The sequence below is a fragment of the Salminus brasiliensis genome, chromosome 18 (assembly GCF_030463535.1).
Source record: "Salminus brasiliensis chromosome 18, fSalBra1.hap2, whole genome shotgun sequence".
Taxonomy (NCBI): domain Eukaryota; kingdom Metazoa; phylum Chordata; class Actinopteri; order Characiformes; family Bryconidae; genus Salminus; species Salminus brasiliensis.
The window spans coordinates 12754829-12775023 of record NC_132895.1 but is presented as its reverse complement, the minus strand read 5'-3'; the positions used below and the strand labels follow the sequence as shown (position 1 = coordinate 12775023).

The window sequence follows — 20195 nt, the reverse complement described above, 5'->3', positions numbered from 1 at the left end:
AAAGGAGATCACATTGGGTTCGATCTTAGCCACGAACAGAAAGCTGAAGCTGCAGTTGGCGCAAACACTGATCATTTGAAAACTGGAAAAACCAAGCCTGGTCTGATGAATCTCAATTTCTGCTGAAACAGGGTCAGTATTTGGCACCAGCTGCATAAATCTACGAACCCAACCTGCCTTGTGTCAACAGTCCAGACTGGTGGAGGTGGTGTAATGGTGTGGGGAATGTTTTTGGGCACACTGTGCGCCTGTTGATACCAGTCAATCATCACTTGAATGCCACAGTCTATTTGAGTACTGTTGCTGACCATGTGAATCACTTCATGACCAGAATTTCCCCATCTTGTAACGGCTACTTCCAGCATGATAATGCACCATGTCTCGAACTGGTTCAGTGTTCTTCAGTGGCCTTCCAAGCCAGTGTACTTCTATGTGTAAAATCTGTGTGATAATCTTGTGGAAAAAAACATGCCATAAAGAAATAATGTTGCAAAGGGAGGACCTACCCCGTGATAGTACACTCAGTGTTCCTTAGTGAGTGTATATATATATATACACACACACACACACACACACACACACACACACAAGTAAGCAGACAGACCACGACCAGGCGAATCATTTCCTATTAGATAAATGTTCCTAAACTCAGTGTATACAATAGGGCTGACAAGTGCCAGAGCAGATATCTGATATAGACATTCATAGTTAATACCACTGCAAATTCCTAAAACAGAGAAAGTGGGACTTTCAGAAAGAAATTAAGATGGTTACGTATCTGTTCTTTACATTGAGACAGATTTTCATGCCAGAAAATGCTCCAAAATTACTTGAAGTAATATTTTTGTATTGACTTTAATTTAAAATGACATTGATTTTTCCTGTAAAGTTGCCAATTTGGAGTGACAGCAACAATCTATACACCATACTATATACAAAAGTATTGCGACATTTGCTCATTCATTGTTTCTTCTGAAATCAAGAGTATTAAAAAAGTAACTGTCTCTACTGTCCAGACAGGGCTTTCTACTAGATTTTGGAGCATTTCTGTAAGGATTTGTTTGCATTCAGTGACAAGAGTGTCTGTAAAGTCAGGATGTTTATCATATTTATCTACCCCAGAGTCCTATTCTATTGGCAATACTTCTGTACAGGGACTAGACAAGCTGCATGTGCTTTTGCACATCTGTGGAGGCAGCAATGGGTGCAGCTTAAAGTATTCATTAGAAAGCATTCATTAGAAGAGGTGTCCATAAACATTTGAAGTAGTGCTCATGCTGAGTGGATCTCATTAAAAGAGTTTTTTCAGACATATTTCTTGGGAAGGTTGTAACTGTAGATGTGCAAATAAATGTGTGTAAATAAATATAGAGCTGCTTTTTTATTTAGGTATGAACTGATAGCTTCCTTGGTAAAGCTTGTCTAATTAGATGATCATGAGGTTGGCATTACACAAATTCAGCAGAAACCTAAAGGGTATTTAAGTGTTTGAGTGTGTCTCTGTTGTGACTGACACTCAATTATGTGCTAGACATGCTTGTGGTTGTAAGTGGAGACTATCCTGGGCATGTTTCTTTTATTATTTGTGTGTTTTGAAATAATAGCTCACAGAAATCCTTGTGGAATGAAGGATAGCCTTCTGACACAATGCCATGCATAACTACAGTCTGAAAGGTACAATAAGTTTTCATTTCGAACTTTATTTTAAATATGTAAATGAGTCTAATTATCATCCAGGCAATGGCACTCAACCATACAGTAATGAACTTGAACATTTTTTGGACCAGTCATTTATTAAATAATTTTTGTTCGCTTTTCTGCCACTTAACTGGTTCTGTGTTATTGAAGATCAGCTTATTTGTGACCTAATTTACAAAACCTTTACTGTGACAATGTTTGATACAAGAGGGTGTTCACTTAATGTGAAAAAAGCAATGTACAATGGACACAAATTCTGCAGTAAAGAGAAATATATTTATTTATTCATGTTTAACCGATAGAATAGCTTTAAAAAGAGGAGCATAACTGATAAAAAATGTCCATTCCATGTTTTTTGCCTTTGTATTCCTTTAAATATTACATAAAATAAATAATTTATTCAAAAGCAGTCAGGTAAAGAATGGAGCTATCAAATACAGTGGCTTTGCATGTAAATAAGGATTTTGTTAGATTCGTTTATGCTATGGTGCTACCTTGGCTAGGTTCTTCTCGTAGAATGCAGTTCCTCTGTCTTGGCCCCTCACTCTCGCACCTTGAGCAAGTGCTTCCGTTAAGTGTTTGCGCTACTAGCAGTCCACTGAGTCACAGAGCACACAACCGTCCATTAAGAAAGTCTTGCATGAGTTAGTACAGCATAAATAACTGCATTCAAAGGTCACACACGCACACAAATAAACACAAGTAATACACTCTGTGAAATGCATCTTTAGTTCGTTCAGGGAGAGGGTGGCCATTCCTCCTCCTCTGTCCTTTTGGTCCAACATTTCATCCACTGGAAAGGATTTGGCGTCGAAAAACATCTCATATTTTCTCTGGTGCCAATAACTTAAAAACAAATATATGACATCAAGCAGACTCATTGAGAACGAGTTCATATAAGTTCCTTTACATAGTGCCTTCCTTTAAAAAACAGTCTCTGTATATCATAGAAAATTCCAAGTCTTTCCTCAGTGCAGTAAGCTGTTCCCAGGAGGGGGGGCGGGGGGGATGGGTAGGGCGGGGCTTGTACAGGACTGTGGTTATGGAATGGGAATGGGCAGAAAATGTGTGGCAGTGTTTTTTCTTCGTGTCTTTTTGGCCCTCATAGGCTTGCCGTTGGCGCTCAGGCCCACAAACATGGGCCTCTTCTTGTTCCTCCACTCTGCGGAGGCGTAGGTGTTGTACCTGTTCTCCTCTATCCTCTCTACGAACTTGCAGTCAGTGCCGAACTCCCTCTGGAGAGCAGAAACAGAACATTAGCATTCAGCAGAACGTTCAGCACCACTTGTGAGATGATGACTGGTTCAGTTGGTTTCAACTGGCTGATTGATTTTCAAGAAAAATTTTGCATTGTTTCTACTTTTACAGGCAACCTAATCTCTGCAGATTGATGGATGGATAGATGGATGGATAGAAAGATCTGGCCTACTAATGTTCCCTCACTTTTATAAGGGCTGTAACAATGCGAATGTGAGCTTTTGCGTCACTGATGTGTTGTTATTGTTTTATTTCTTTTCTTTTTTCGGTTCTTTCCCATTTAATTTTACTTCTCCCAGACATAAGCCACCATTTTTTCCTGTTTCAGGTAACATTTGCAATTCATGAGAGCAGATGAATGGAGCCGGTGGAGCTGGAGGGGGCGAGGAACAAAGGCCGAGCTGTGGATTGTGTTGCTGGACGGTGAATGGAGCGCTGCTACATGCATGGAGCAGTATTTGGGGAGAGACTACTGTGTAAGGAAAAGGGGCTTCTCAGCTTACTTTCTCGAAGATGACAGAACCCCTTTGCCGAAGCCGACTTTTGCTAGGGGATTATTTACAAGCAATGGAGTGGAACTGTCCTTTAAAAGGACCCGAGGCTTTTTAAGGGCCTAGGGACATGAGAAATAGAGCAGGGGCTCAGGCAACATCAAAGACCCTGAGCCTTCACTGATCTTTCAGAGACCTGCTAAAGAAGCACTGGGCCTACCCTGCACTTCTGCTGCTAAACATAGTAGTGAAGTGAACAGTTAGTCTGACTGATATTGCTAAGTATAAAATTTACGATTTGAACTCAAGGTTATTTTAATATTTAAATTTTAATATTTTCTGTTTCTCACAGAAGTGTCTGTGGCGGGACAAGACATTCATCAACAAGACTGTTACTGAGGTCAGGATACTAAATGATCACCACCCCTCCTCATCGCAAAAATATTGGATGGAGCACCATCTTTCCAGAGAACACAGCTCCACTGCTCCACAGCTTAATGCTGGGGTGCTTTTTACCCCTCTATTCCACACCTGGCATTAGGCATGGTGCCAATGGGTATATGTGTATATGCTCCAGAGAGTCCTATAGTATTAGCAATACTACTTTACAGAAACTAGTGTGTGCACATTTGTAGAACTGTCTCAGCAATGGTGCAACTTAAATTAGCTGAATGTGTTCATTAGAAGGGGTGTCCACAAACATTTGGACATATAGTGTAAATATATATATATATATATATATATATATATATATATATATATATATATACATATGTGTGTGCGCAGCTGCAAGTTGAAAAAAAAGAACTTACCGCTCCATACACCACCCCTTTCTTGTTGATTGCAAGGTAGTAGTTGCTGTCAAGCCCTTTGATAGCCACAATGCCAACATCCACAGACTTGATTTCGAGTATACCTACAAATCGAAAGAGAACACATTGTTGATATGCAACTGTAAGAAAAGCTCTGCTGTGTCCAAAAGTCAAACAGAACATGACAGATTATTGGTATGATGAGTTGAAGTGATTCTGGTGGTCAGTGTCCAAGTCTTTTATCTCATTAAGGTCCAAAAGAACTGAGAGGTCCTGAGAGGTCACAAAGCAAGGCCTTACACCAGCTGATTACACTCATGAGGATGAATGCATTGTTGATGCACATCTGAATCATGTCTGATATTTGTGTAATCACTGCATTCCTGTATAATCCCCATCAGTTTCCCTGCGGAGGTCGCACAGGCTGCCTCTGCCTCCCACTGCCAGTCATGTAGAACACACAGCCGTTTGAGCTGATCCATTTGATCTCTCTGCTAACTGGCCAGAAAGTTTTTGCGAGAGCTCTCTCGGAGAGGAAAAACATGCATCCGCAAAACAAATTAATTTTTTGTTGTCATTGTTTGCTTTCAGAGCTCACCGAAACAGAGACACTGAAATTTATGAAGAAGGCTCTTATATTTAAGAAAGCTGTTTCCTTCTCCTGAAAAGTTGCCAGCAGATAGTGTATATTAATATAGTGTACATATATAGTGTATATTAATACAGTTATATACTAAATGTAGTTTTGGATGGAGCACCATCCATGCTCAATGCTAGGGGGCCTGGCATTAAGTAAAGTCCAAGTGTATTAATACTACTCTACAGGTACTAGACAAGCTGTGTGTGTGTGCTATAAAAAAAAAAAAAAAATATATATATATATATATATATATATTCTGTAGCCTACTGTCTTTTTATTTCTGATCCATTACAGGTTCAAGCTCCTGTAAGCATCACTGTTTTCCCTTCTTAACGGCAATTACATAAGTTCACAAAGCTAAAAAGGGCTTAGCCTTGAACCAAGGCAGGGTGTGCTTGCACATAAGCAGCCTGATCCTGTATTATTTGCGTATGGGATTAGGAGGGCCTTGCCCCAAAAGGTGGCTTAGAACATCTGCATCAGAACATCTGCGTTTTAAGTCCACATTTCAGTAGTTCACTTTGATACAGCTGAGGCCCAACCACTGAAGATTAGCTCTACTAGCTCAAGACCATCGGGAACATCACTTTGTTCAATTCTAAATGAAATATACACCCATACATCTCCCAGGCCCTCTGAAGGCAATGCTAACACAGAGCACATCTGAGGTGAAGTGCTCTGTGGGCCTGAAGCCACACCTGCGAAGCGAGGCGCGAGCATGGCAGCTTGGCCACAACAGAAGGATTAGGCAGGATCTGAGAGTTTCCCCCTTCCGCATGGACTCAGGTTGCAGCCATTGAAGGCAGATGTAAGAGAATCTAGTCAGCGTTCCCCTCTCCTCCCTCGCCTCAGGTTTGTGAACGAAAGCGGCAGAATGAAAAGAGGAAGAACAGAGCGTGGATGACAGACTCGCCGGGATTAGAAGAGAATAATCCGCGATCAAAGGATGGCAGCGTGGACAGAAGCAGTGGTCCAAACCAGACCTGTGTGTGACGTCGGCTGGTGGAACACCACAGTCATGTAGACTCTTCAAAATAAAGATGCTAAAAAGGGATCTCTGGAGCAATGTCATGGTAAAACCACCTTTGAACCTTTTAATGGATGGTTCTTTAAAGAACATTTGTTAATAAGACGTTGCAAGAACCATTAAGAGACCTTTGTCTAAAGAGCAGAAGCAGTAGAGCCACACCTTTTAGAAAGGAGGTTCTTCAAGGTTTCTTTAGAAAAGGCAATGGTTCTAAGGATCTTCGTCTGATTCCACTATTGTTATAAGTCAAAATAACCTTCAGAGCCATATAGAGCCTTTCTTTGCTTAGACACACACACACACAAAAGTACAATAGTAGACATCAACACCCTTAGAAGGTTTTTTTTTTTTAAATAAAGGCAATGGTTATATCTAGAACCATGACAACTCAAAGAACCATGTAGATGTTTAAATGGTGCTTTGTCCAATTGACTGCCTTGGACCACCTGTTCTATATGGTTCCTTAAAGAACCTTTAATAAAAAACCTGTTTTTGATACTGCCCATTTAATTACGAGTGCAGGCATTCATACTATCCCTACAGTAAATTTGGTGGCTTTGCTGACCTAGGCATGCCCAATGTCAAAATATGATCTACATATGATCTACTGTAGATCTTCAGTCAAAGCACCTGTTTAAGACGTTCTTCTGACCGTTTGATGTGGTCTACTGAATCAAAACACACCAACGTTTTTACAACCCCCTTGCTAATTGCTCAAGCATTTCCTCCGTCTGCACTTGTGAGCTGAACAACAGCTATGCAAGACAAAAATATCTCCAAAAACAGCTAACATAGCTTCTCTATCTCTTACAGACCCTCTCTTTCACGTTACGCCTTAGTGCTAGTTACTTACTGTAAAGTCTGTGCAGTGCTCACAAAACAGGCTCTGTTACCTAATCAACATTTTTTGGACATTAGATAGAATAACACCTGCATGTGTAACAAGTCTGTTATGTTTTTATGTGCCAGATTCATAAAAGCAGGACCCACCACGTTTCAGCAGACACTTCTGCACATGGGGACGCGTTAATGCACAAGCGTGATTTACTTTAAAAGAGCTCTCTCTCTCTTGGCAGATTGAGTGATTTCTTACATTTCATCATCTGCCGGTCCGGTTTGCTGACAGGACTTCCTTTGCCATCTGTATGATTTAAGGCATCTACTGGAGTGCCTGCTAAAAATGTGAGAAGAGCCACTCGAGATGCAACACAATCCTCTATGTATCCTTGGTTTATACCCTTGTAGAGCTCAGATTACAATGGCTTTTTAACAAGCTCGGTCTACAGGCTCTATAAAGCCTGGCCGCCTGGTCGTGTGTCTGGAGTGCTAACATGGCCACTGGCACTGGTAGTTTGGTCTAGTTCTGGTCCAGTGGTAGTCCAGTGGTGCAGTGTGTTGCTCTCGACAGACCTGGCTTGTGCTCCAAGCTTTGTTGGTGGCCACCCCCATTGCTTGACGGCGGTCTATGTTTTCTTGGCAGGGTGACAGAGCGCGCGTTATCGCATCTTGTGATAATTACGAAAATCCCTGCAGCTTCATAGCTGTAGCCCCGTGCAGCCTTCATTGAGGCCCGTAAGAGAGTGAAAGAGACCCACATCCACTTCAGCTCCCCAGTCCCCCTATGTGCTCATTTGTTTGTGAAAACTATAACCTTATCATTCAGGGGTTTGCGCCAAGCTTGGCTGAAAGTAAAACACGGGCCTCTTGCAGTTAGCATACAAGCCCTTGAATCATCTCCAGACATCAAAACAGCAATATCCATCAGTTACTTGCACTCGGCCACCCTCACCTAGCTGTCAGCCATCCTTCCCACTTTTTTTCAATGCTCTTTCAAGCTGAGCAATATATCCATGTCAGGGTGCGTAATTGTCCTGGGAACCCTAAGCTGCTGCTTCTGGGACAGAACATGTCTTATCAATTAGCCCCCTGGTTCCCAGACCATAAAGGAAACAGGGTCCCCATTAAAAGCCATCATTGCTGCTGACCCTGCCTTGGCTCCTGATGACACTGCCTTGCACCTTTGATCTGGGCAGTGCAGGCCCCTGCCTCCTGGACTCTAGCAGATGAGCGGACTGATCGCTCTGCGTTCTCATTACTCTGCCCTAACCAGCTCGCTGCTCGTACTGTCATATGCTAACCACTGCCCTTAGGCGGACCTAAGCTGTTCAGGAGGACGGTGAAAGTGCTTTTTGCTGCCATTATTATGTTTTGTTCATGTCAAGGACTGAGAACGCTACTGCAAGGTAATGTGTAGACAAGAAGAGGACCTGTGGTGGTCAATGCGCTCAACTTTAGAGAATAATAAATAAAACTGGTCAAAAACTAGTTCCCCCTGCTACAATGTCTCGGCTATACATACAATTGACTTGGCTGGACTTTGGATTGTCTATTGGTGTTCTTTTGAAACTTTTAAAATGACCAAAGTTATAGTGAAGTTAGCAGCGAGCCAAACCTTAAGTCTAAAAGATAGAGATGCTTTTACAATGATTTTGAGTCTGTATTTTAGGGTAGAAATGTTACATAGTGATACTTTAAGAGTTCCGTAGAAGATCTATTTTTGGTTCTATAAAAACAGCTATGTGAGTGTGAAGAATTTAATTGGTAAAGCACTATTATATCAATGTCTTTAAAAATGTAAGGTTCTTTACACACACATATATTTTATAAAAACTAAATTGCTTCTACTATGGGTTTGCTCAAAGACCCCTTTTGCCTCTTTTATTTTTTCAATTTCTGAGTCTGTGGGGCAGTTCTAAACCAGAATGCTCTTTTTATTTACTGCTGTAACTCCTTATATGAACATGGCATTTTAATATTATAAATGCATGGTTTAAATATGGAAAATTATATACAGAAGACATCTGGACTTTGTGGAGAGGTTAGGAATAACACGGTCACTCCAGCTGGTTTAGAAAAGACTGTTCAGGTGAATATTTTCTAGAACCTAACTAGAACTATAAATTCTGCAAGTATGAATCATCTTGAGTAGTGTTTCTCAGAGATATTTTAAATGTCTTACTGTCCTGTCCTAACACATGGATCAACTACAGTTCATCACTCTCATATGTTCCAAATGGACAATCTGTATGAATTCTGCACTGCACTTTCTCTAACGTCCAACTATTTGTCATGTGAAGAGTGGAAATCTGGTGAAAGGCTACATATCTAGTTCACAGCTGCCTTCATATATCTTTCTTTATTGCCTTGTTCTCCACATCTCTACCTTCGCCAGCACTTTCCAATCATAACATTGTTTTTCTTAAGAAAGCCATACATTTTGAAACTAACCAGAAAACATGATTTTAGAAAAAAAAACATAAATCCATGAGAGAGCAGTTTGTACATGATAACAACATTAGTGATACCAAGGTTGTGTTAAGAGTTTTACAATATTCATGTCAAGGTATTGATCAACTGGATTGTTGTTTCATGAGATGACTCACCTTAAGCCCTTAAAACAGCTCTACATTACAAGGGATGTTTATGAAGCTCATGTCATTCACTCTCTATAAATCTGGTCGCCTGTGAGAGCATCCATGTGGCACAAGGAGAGAGGCTGAGGAATAAACAAGCCAATAAAGGAACTCCAGATTCCTTTTCGAAAAAATACATGCCTAGAGCACTGTCTTTTAGCACATGCTGATCTACAACATCTTATTCCCGGTGGGCTCACACAGTGTGCACGTACCAGTGTTGAGTGCGGTGCTACAGCATTTATTAATTTGCTGCTAAAGTTGAGGCTTAAAAATGCTTAAGTATTGTTTTGATCAGCCCAAAGCGCATGTTCTTGCTGTTCTTTCAGAAGATGCAGAATACCGTGTTCTTTGGAAAAACCAATGACAAAACTCCTGTCACTGACCAGTACACTCTGTGAGTGTGAAGAAATTGCTTGGACTGCTACAGCTTAGCTTCTTCTGAGGACCAAGAAATGAATGAAGTACTGAGGCCTTAGAGGGCCACCACGGTAAGCATAATCATCATTACATCAGTACACCCGTGCATAACAATGGACTTGTAGTGTTATGGTGACTTAATAAGCGGTTTGGACCAGAGGAGGATGGGTTTCCCCTTGTGAGTCTTGGTTCCTCCCAAGGTTTCTTCCTCCAGCTCTGAGGAGTTTCCTTGCCATTGTCGCCTTTGGGTTTCCTGCCTTATTTTTGTCTTATTTCTTGACAAATATCTGCTTATAACATTGTAAAAAGTGCTATGCAAATACATTTTACTTTAATTCATGTTAAAAAGTCTATCTGTCCATCCTCCAGGTATCTCCCATTCGCTACAGGCATCCTATCAGAGTAGAGAGGACAGTAAAGGGGAAGGCCTTTAAGCTCTGCACACATTTCCAAGCCAATCTGTGTAATACTCATTTATGAGCTCTTAAGCAAAAATCAACCTGAATAGCAGCAGTGCATGCAGAGCTTGCATACAAACCCACACATGCATACCCGAAACCACCCCCCCACCAAAAAAAAAAATGCATGCACACACACACCGCTGTGGCGGCAAACAGACTCCAGCCTCCTCTTAAATGTCAGAACAGGCACCCAGGTCGATGGGGACCGGAGCAGCAGTGTGTGGGAACGTGTTGCATTAGAGGCTAGTAAAGCAATGGGGGAGAGAGTGAGGAGGGAGGAGGGCAGGCCATAGGATCTGTGAGGGATAAGAAGCAGGGCTCTAGCTGCAGCCACCAGTTGCCTTAGGATAAGCTCCCTCCCTCTCGCCTGGACCCCCTGCCTCTTGTGCACGCAATATATAATTAGCCGGCATTCCTGCCTGCTTCTTTAAAAAACGGGCCGGCCAGATGCATCCCTGGTCACATCGCCGCTCTCACTTCACTACCTTTGATGCTTCCATTAGGCTCCCCCAACCACCATCTGTTTAACCGCACTCTTCGCAAGAATTCGCCCTGGTGATGATGTGAAGACGTGTCCAGGGAAAAGTTCACCGCATTCTCAGCTCTGAGTTGTTTTGGGTTTGGTTCCGTGTGATAGAACAGTCTGTTAGGAGTGGGACGCATTGTGTAATGCTTTGATCTGAGTGTGACAATTTAGGCTCATAGGTTTTGGAGTTGAATAATTGAGTATAATTAATTAACAAATAATCATTTGTTTGGCAAAAAATGATATATTTTAATAGGTAATTATTTTATATGTTGTTTTCACAGTCAATATTCGACTGTGCCATTAGTTGAATATATGAAATAAAATTGTAATAAAAAAATGATATTTTGTGATTCATTGAATCATTTCCTAAAGACGATGAATCGCATCAATTTGCACTTTTCTGTTGCATTCTGAGACTGATAAAATCCATTGGCCATACTTTCTATATGCTTTAGGGAAGTCCTCTAAAGTCCCCATTAGACCCATGTCCTCTGACACACTGAGGGGCCAAAAAAAAAAAAAACACCCTAATATCCATTAACAGCCCAGCCGGGTGTAAAAACACTCTTCTGTTGTGCTCAATCAGACCAAAGTGATGACATGGCAAACGATTATTTATAAAAGTACCATCAGTTCACTTCACTTTGAGCTCAATTCTGTTGAAAGACAGAAGAATGTGACGGACCAGTTGGTGTGATGGAGTAAGAGCATGAGGTTCCTCCAATAAATCTGTATCTCATTCCGAAGCTTGCAGGATAGCTCTATAGTGGGCATAACAGGGGATTGACGGGCAAATATCAGAGGTTGTTGAAAGCAATTGTAAAAAGTAGGTTTTCAGCAAGTCCAACGGCGCAGAGATAAATAAAAGTAGGAAAAAATGGTGGCGACTTTGAACGTGACGCTTCCACTTCCTGCATCCCAGGCGACTTTGGTCAAGCTGGAAACCACACGGAAAAACACATCCAACTCTGCATTTGAATTTTCAACCAAAACAATATCTGACCAAAGACTATACACAAAGCAGTGTGTTTTATTGAAATCTATTCTCGGTTGTATAAATACAGAGTTCAGAAAAGTTCATCTGGCCATTCAAAGCCCATCCACTGACTCTTGGTCGGGACTTGTCAGGCCTGTATAGTAAAGTATTCTTTCAGCAGTCAATGGAGGAGCATGCTCTATGTGATTTGGCCTGTCGGCTGGCAGGCGAGCTGCTGCATCAGAAGATAGATGGTGCTTCTCTTCAGCACCAGCCTTGGCACAAATGGCCCTGTGCTTTAAGTTACTGGGTCAAAGGTTAGGCACACATCTGGCCTTCCATACCTCTGCGATAAACTTTCAACAGAGCAAAAACAAGACAATGAGTAAAGGAAGATGAAGAAAGTCGCCACTAAATTACCTTGTTTTTGAAGGTAGAGCTTCAGTAGACTTTTGTAAAAGATAGTATGCATTTAAGACTGAAATATAGAAATTGCATTTGCGGCAGAACCCAACCAATAGACAAATATTGGCCAATAATGTTAGCTCATATTGTTGAACAATGGTTTTAACAATAACTGTGAAAATATCGCTGATATCATGCCGACTGTGACGGTGTCTGACGGAGTGACAGTAAAGACTGGTGAGCTGATGAGGACATGTCAGCAAAACACAGTTCAACAAAAACTATTAAAAAATCAGATTAAAATGTACAATTTAAATTTAAAGTATTTCAACCGATATTATCACTTATATCGGCCATAAACGTTTCATATCTGTCAGGCCTGAATATGTAGAAGGCAACATTACATTGCCTGACTAAGCTGCCTGACTCTTATAGAGAATAGAGAAAAGTATGAGTCTGTAACACTGCTCCATTTGTGTAAACATCGCCTTTACATTGTGAACGAATTGCTTATGTCTTCCTACAGGCATAACACAACGGGGACGAGACGAGCAAACATGTCAGAACTGTCAGTACCTTGCATTTTTGTAGGTCACAGGTCTTGTTTGCATCCTTAAGTTGTCTAGTAAAAGTGAGCTCTGATATTTATGAATTGCAGGAGAGAAACTCTTCTGAGGACGTTCCGGTCAAATGGAATGAAAAGAAACATTGACATTAACCTTTTGTACATCAGCTCACTCCCCATAAATCACTTTTATGGCTTGTGTGGTTGAGATTTCCCATGAGAGCTATAAATGGGCACCACAAACACAGAGGACGAGTGCAGGCTCATATGTACTGAATACCATCCATGTGGTTGGGGTGGCGTCTTGAAACAGTGGAACTGCACATTCAGAGTGCTTGCTTTTGTCCCATCTCTCACAGCCTGTTATGAAAGCCATTCACCATCATCTCTTCTTTGAACAGACTGACAATGACAGATGCTCACAGAGGAAAAAAGAAGCGCACCAGCCCAACATCAGCACTTCAGAACTGCAATTACACTTACTAGCGCATGCCATGTGTTCATTTCATTATGTTTATGATATCTCATTATGTGAAAGGGGTCAAATGGATGTGACTATAATGTCACACACAAACACACATAATGAGGAGCAGCTGATTCTCCCGCTGAGAGAGCTTGTTGATATCATATCATTAGCTACTGACGAGGCATTTAACATCACACAAGCTTCCCGTCTGAGCCCAGAGGAGTGTCTCACTGAGACCATCCAGCAGCCTGGCCGACAATGATGCTCCTTATAAAAGGTCTCAAGATGCATCTCTCAGTAAATAGAAAAAGGATTTATCTAATATGACCAATATAACTTAAACCACTAGACTGACAAATGTATTGGGACACCAGTTCATTCATTGTTTCTTCGGAAATTAATATTCATTACAAAATACTTTATCCTGCTTTTGTCTCTACTGTCCTGTTGGATCACAACCCTACCTCATTCCCAACTCCCTAACTCCAGTACTGGATGGAGCACCGTCATTCCAGAGAACACAGTTCCACAACATTAGAAATGGTGCCATTAGGTTCATGTTTATCTGCTCCAGAGAGGCCTATTCTTTAACCAAAACCTTTAACTTTGTGCTGCATAAAAGCTGTAAAAGCTTCTATTACTTAATGCAGCGATTTCAGAAACTCAATCGCTCACTAACTATTTCGCTCAACTAACTGATTTCCCATTATGATGGACAGAATATCACTTAATTGCTGAAGAATCATTGAAGAAAGTCAACTAGCTCCAATAGCTGCTTACTGTAACACTGTAATAGTAATAATAATATTATTATTATAGCGAATCTGTCTGCTGAAGGAAGATGTAGAAAGTCACCACTTAATTTTGGACCCTTTTTCAATGTAGACTAGCAAACAGCATTTAGTTAACTAAACATAGCTAGTTAACTAGCCAGCTAAGAACGACATGACAGTGGTACGAACGGCTGCTTGTTGTGCTGCGTTCAATTTACCTCGAAATCAGAGCTGAGAATAATGTCCCACCTGAGTTATTCGTGTTCCAGTTAAACATTTTGATTCTTCATTTCTTGTGGTAAACTCCAAGACTACAGATGTTTTATGGCAGTCTAACCAAAATATGTCCTATTTTTATGCCCCAGGTTAGCATTGTTAGCAGTGTCTCAGGTTAGCAATGTTGGCAATACCAGTTGATAACGGCGCATTATACAATATTTTGCTCATCTAAACACCACGGAAACACAGATAGAAGTTGTAGAACATTAATAATGTTTGTAACTGCGTGAAAGTTATAAACAGCGTATGGGCCACTATGTGGGCCTCAGTATCACATAACTACATCATTTACCTATCAATTTAATGGCAGCTGCTTAATTTATACTAGTTAGTGATTAATAAGTCTGAGGATTAATACCACAATGATAAGTCTAGGATTAGAAGCTAACAAACGCCACTGCTATCACGGTTGGATGTCTAATTGAGAGACAATCTGGCAACTCTCTCCAACTCTAGCTTTCAGAGCAACTTAGCAACAAGTGTTGTTCATAAAAAGCACTGTTGTGTTAGAACCGAGAGAGATAACAACCTAAGTGCTCACCTCCTACTCTACACACTCTGAAGAGTGCGAAGAACAAGCTGTGACAGATGAGGTGTTAGCCCTCTTAATGGCCTGAGCGTGCTCTCATCCAGCAGGCTGCACATCAGCAGCACTCTAGGCAGAGCATTGATTTTGGCTTAGGAACACCTCATTGCCGCAGGCATCCTCTGTATCCCTAATTGAATACTATTAGATGCAACTGGCTCTAAATGGACTGAGTAGGGGGAAAATGACCAGTGTGCCGACCTCTGTTTGATGTACTGCCCACTAGTTGACATGATGATTGGATAGACCCCTGCACTTTGGACCTCACAACCAGTAGTTGAACCCTAAACTGCTAAATACCCTCAGTCAAAGCTGTCAAGGCCTAATGATCCTCATTAAGAATTTCCTCCTGCCAGGCCTGCCGGATTGAACTTTAAAAGCAAAGTTTTTTTTTCTGCTGATGAAGAGATTTTGGAGCTAAAGCACAGAGGAACCACTTGTGTCTCTCTGAAGAACCTTTCAATGGATGGTTCTTTACAGGATCAATTTTGTAGTGAAAAGAATGTTTAAAGAACCTTCACATAAGGCAAAGACTTTACATGATTGAAGGTTGGGTTGGTTCAACTAATGATCCTTAAAAAAACAGTATTGTAAGTGAAAGATCAAGTGGGATAAACCTTTGTGAAGTTTTGAGAGACTTCACCTAATTTGAAGCCTCTATACCATCTGAAGGTTTCTCTGGAACGGTACATCCAAGCCAAGGAGCCTTTAGTGTATGGTTTACCTTCTGGCTTGTGTTATTCATCGGGTAGACGCTAATGGAAGGTACAAACAATGACCACCTTAAGCAGAAACAGATAAAGCCAGTCCAAGCTAGGGGAAAGAAAGTCTAAACTGTAGGCCAGCACTGAGGCGGACCGATTTTGCTTTCTCAGCTGAACGGGCCGTTCATGTGTATGTTTCAGCATCACAGTGAGGTTGTTGTTTGCTAAGCTCAATGGACTGAGGACAGCTCGGAGTTCCAGCATGGGAGCTATGTCCAAAAATGTCTTGTGGGAGATGAGAGTCGCAAACACAATGTGACAAAGTGATACTGAGCAGATGGATTCTGAAAGGGAAATCAAACAATATGGGTGGGATTGGATTACAAGCTGCACATAGACAGGTCTTTTGTGGGGCGAAGGGAGAAAGAGCGCGACTCTGCTGGAGAGAGTGCTCCGGTCTCCACTGCTGACACACATACACTCGCTTTTAGTCCCTCGCATCCAGAAAAGAGGTACACTCTGTCATACTTAAGCCTTCTCTAAATGTTTTTCCATATGCTAAAGAAAGATTTGGTGTCTTGGAATAACATTAAATATGAAGGTCATGCGTGTGTCAATTCTGCAATTCTTTTTAGTAAGTGGACGGCATTTTTCACCAGCAATATATCCCAATGGCTCTCTTTCTCTTGTTAAGTGATCTCATGGCTGTGTTAAACAAGCACAATAAACTAGAAGCATGCCGAATGACCTCCCTTGTTCAGCATTTCTGCCCATGATTTATACTGGGATGAATTCAAATTGAGATCACGGCTGAAGGTCATACGAGAACGTTGGAAGCTTAATAGAATATAAAAGAACATTTATGGAGGTAATATGTAGGCACATACATCAAGAAAATTTGTGGCTAAGGAAGGAAACAGATGGTGATGGACGTTCTTTCAATGTTCTCCTTAGGCTGTAAAGATTCTATATGACTAGATCCAAATCTCAGACTGGACCCCTTGCAGTATAATAATAAAATGATGCTTCATTTTAGCCAAACATCCAGATCTAAAACCCTGAGATGATCAGTGAGACCACTGTGATACATAACAAACTATACTATGGGGTTTAAGACATCATGCTGTGTTGACACCACATGCAGAGGAACTTTCCAGAATGTCAACAGCCACAGCTCCAGAGTACTGTGGAGAGTAAAGCAAAAGTATTTAGCAAGATGCCCCTCTTGACATCTTGCCAGTGCGGGGTGCTCCAACATTCCAGTCAACTAATTTCTGCCCATTTTGCTGGCACGTATGGTGGCAACAATGGTTTCTGATTACAGAATAAATAAACCAAACAGGCCAGCCGCACACTTAAAGATCCGGCAGCTCTGGCTTGGTTTGAAGAGCAGAGCACTACTGCTACCTTGTGGGCACAGCCACTCTCCAAAACGTCCACGCGAAAGCTAGGGAAAGCTCGGAGGTGGCTCAGCTCCAACCTGTTTTGGAAAAATGATTCATTCACCACCGAGTGGTTCCCCTCTTCTGCCTCCCGCAGAATGACATTCCAGGCCATATCCACACTTACTGATGGGACGGCGCTGAAACCGAAATGTGTATTCCCTCCAAAACGTCCCCACGCATCTGGCTGCAACATTATGGCCTGCATGGCTTGTGCCTTAAGGTCATTGTGGGACCCAAATGACAACCACGTTATATTCACATGTGGTAAGCAGTTGAGGGCAACCGACTTCTTAACATGCCTGTCGTGTTTGCTGGCACACGGAGAGATGCTTTCCATCTGTACAGGTGATTTAAAGCCATTCGAAGGCTGTCCAGAGGCTACCCAAGCGAACCCGCAACATGACCTGGCCGTGTCACTTAGGCATCACGAACTGACACTGGTCTAAGTAGTCTCACAAATCTAAAAGCGGCACCGCTTCTTCAGTCAGGCGCTCTCAGCCCAACGCGTTTAAGAGGCAGCTCAGCTAATTGAACTACCCACAGAGTTCCAGCGCTCTCCGTCTGAAACAAAACCCCACGCACATGGGCCCCATATGTCAAAGCCTTTTTTTATTAGGGCGCAATGTGCGCGCAATGCAGTAACGGAAAAGTGTATAGGGAGGTTTTCAGTGTGCTGGCCAGGTGCTCTGGCCTTTCGCAGCGAGTCTGGCATTAAGAACAGTAAACTTAAGAACATGTAGACTTACAGGCTGTTTTAAGTAAAAGACAACATGAAGGGATGAGACGTCACTTTTCAGAGGGGTTCAAACTGAAACAAGATGACACGTGTGTAACATTACGAAAGCACCAGATCCTCTACAGAAGCAGAGCTATAGTTCACTCTAGTGCAGAGTTAGAGCTGTAATGACAATATTAATAAAAATATCAATGAGCTGTAATGATGAGAATATTAGAAATGACACGGGTGGTATATTACGTATATTACTCTACAGAAGCAGAGCTATAGCTGATTATAGTGAAGGCTGAAAATGGGCTCTTTAAGGGTTCTCTGGTAAAGGAACTGAACCCAGACTACTCAAAGAACCATCTGGATGCTCTGAGAGCCATGATCCAGTATAGTGTAGTGTTGTCCTCACTAACGTATCCTAAACCTGGCATGAGTCGAATCAGGTGTTTTTGAGCCGGGAATTCACCACACACGTCACACCACACCTGCTCTAAAGAGTACCATACGAGGTTCCAAAACTATGCTATATATATATATATATGACAATCCGGGCTTACATTAATGGTTCTAAATTCAGGTGGCTCTTTCGGTTGTCATGAGCCTACGTATGTATAAAACCACTGCCTTTGCCTGAAGGACTCCAGATATAGGCTATACATAAGAGCTGCAGATGCAGTGATAAAAATAATAGTCATGTTCTAAGATGTTCTCTAAGTTGTGGTAGAAAAGCTGAACGATTTCAAATGTTCAAACGGTCTGCTGAGAGGAGATCTCCCTGGGTCATGTCTAATTGGATCCAGGGAATCTGTTGTGGATAAGTGCAGGCTCGGAAACGTGGAGGGGGAAACATGCTTGGGTAACCAGTCAGAAAACTGTAAAACTGTGTCTGCTGTTCAGAGTTTGGTGCCACTACAAGCTCAGGTAAGGTTCTTATTATGGGGGGATGTTTGGGGCGAGCAAATCAAAGGAGGCAGGAAATATGCTGTGCCATATTCTGGGAAACATTATTTTGCCTCTATAGGACCCACATGTGTATGTGTGTGTGTATGAGTGTATATGTGTGTGGGAGAGAGAGAGAGAGAGAGAGAGAGAGAGAGAGAGAGAGAGATGTGCAAAGGCAGCTGCTACTCACTGAACGGGTCGTCTTTGCTCTTGGTGCCGTTGACGGTGCCGTTTTTATCAATCCTGAGAAAAAACTTCTGGTAGGAGAAGAGCTTGCGCTTGCGCACGTCACCCGTGAGGTGGCTGTAGCTGCGGACATGTCGGCCCACCACGACCACCGCCGCCGACGCCGTGGACGAGGACGAGGAGGAGTTGGTGGCCACCCTGGGAGGAGAACGAGGAGGAGAACGAGGAGGAGGAGGAGGATGAGGTGGAGAGCGCACGGGCCTACCGCTGCGCGCGCCATGGCACGCCACGGGCACCGAGGAGCCGAGGAGCGCGAGCAGCAGCAGTAGCAGCGTGCACGCGCAGGGCAGACGGAACCAGGCTGCGGCACCCTTCGTCACTTTCCATTTGCACATGGTACTGATGCGTGGAGGACTGCGAAGAGCCTCACAGAAAGGAACATGCTGGAGCGCGCGCCGGGAGAAGGCGAGAGGGCAGGGGGCAAAGCCCCGCGTGAACGCGCACGAGAACGCTGCTGCTGCTGCTTCTGCTGCTGCTTCTGCTTCTTCTGCTGCTGCTGTTGTTGTGGTGGTCGTCTAACAGTCTGGGTCTGCTTCCCCTCGTGTCCGAAAGGAATGCGTCAACATCCATAACTCAGAGAAAAGGAAAAAAAGTTTTTTTTCTCAGGCGCGCGTCCCCCTGCTGAAGAGCTGAAGAGCCCCCAGCGCGCGCGCGCCCACACACACACACACACACACACCCACACACACCTCAGAAAACAGAGGAAAAGTCCAGGAGCGCGAACAGCAACAGGAGGAGAAATAAATGTCCTTAAAAAAGAGAAAACGGGAAAAGAATGGACGTCAGAACAGCCCAGTTGATCCAAACTCGTGTAATCCCTGCTGTGACTTAGTCTCTCTCTCTCTCTCTCTCTCTCTCTCTCTCTCTCTCTCTCTCTCTCTCTGGAAGGCAGCGAGGGAGAGCGCGCCTTTCCCCCTCTGTCTCTGTCTCTCTCTCTCTTCAGCTCTTCTCTCTGAGTGTCCCCTCTAGAGTGCGCGTGGTGCCTTCCTTCCACCACCCCTCTGCGTGCGTGCGTCCCGCTCCCTCTCTCTTTCTCTCTTTCTCTCTCTCTCTCTCTCTCTCTGAAGGTCCTGAAAGGTGGAGCACTCTGAAGTGACTGAGCTCTGCCACTCTTCTCACCTTATTTATTTAGCGCAGGGCCCCAGATGTAATCTCTCTCGCGCTAATAGGCAGTCTATGAAAAGCAGTTGGCTTTGAAGATCTGTGCGGGTGCGCGCGCGCGCGTGCGTGCGCCTGTGGGTGTGTGTCAGAATGAGAGGGAAACGAGAGGGTC

At 42.8% G+C, this 20195-nt stretch overlaps 1 protein-coding gene across 1 annotated transcript; it reads right to left on the bottom strand.

Annotated features, from left to right (window-relative positions):
- Positions 1-2028: 2028 nt before the first annotated feature.
- On the bottom strand, positions 2029-19257 carry fgf10a (fibroblast growth factor 10a). Its single transcript, XM_072662020.1, has 3 exons — positions 18867-19257; positions 4259-4362; positions 2029-2933 (listed from the first exon to the last, which is right to left on the bottom strand). The coding sequence occupies exons 1-3, from the start codon at positions 19255-19257 to the stop codon at positions 2739-2741; spliced, it is 690 nt and encodes a 229-aa protein (XP_072518121.1). The 3' UTR covers positions 2029-2738.
- Between the last annotated feature and the right edge of the window lie 938 nt (positions 19258-20195).

What these genes read in the sequence shown, in the direction of transcription:
- fgf10a (XM_072662020.1), bottom strand. Translation starts at nt 19,257, where the DNA reads ATGTGCAAATGGAAAGTGACGAAGGGTGCCGCAGCCTGGTTCCGTCTG. An exon ending in GAGCAAAGACGACCCGTTCA is followed by an intron (nt 4,363 to 18,866) that starts GTGAGTAGCAGC and finishes TTCGATTTGTAG; the next exon opens with GTATACTCGAAATCAAGTCT. An exon ending in AAGGGGTGGTGTATGGAGCG is followed by an intron (nt 2,934 to 4,258) that starts GTAAGTTCTTTT and finishes TCTGCTCTCCAG; the next exon opens with AGGGAGTTCGGCACTGACTG.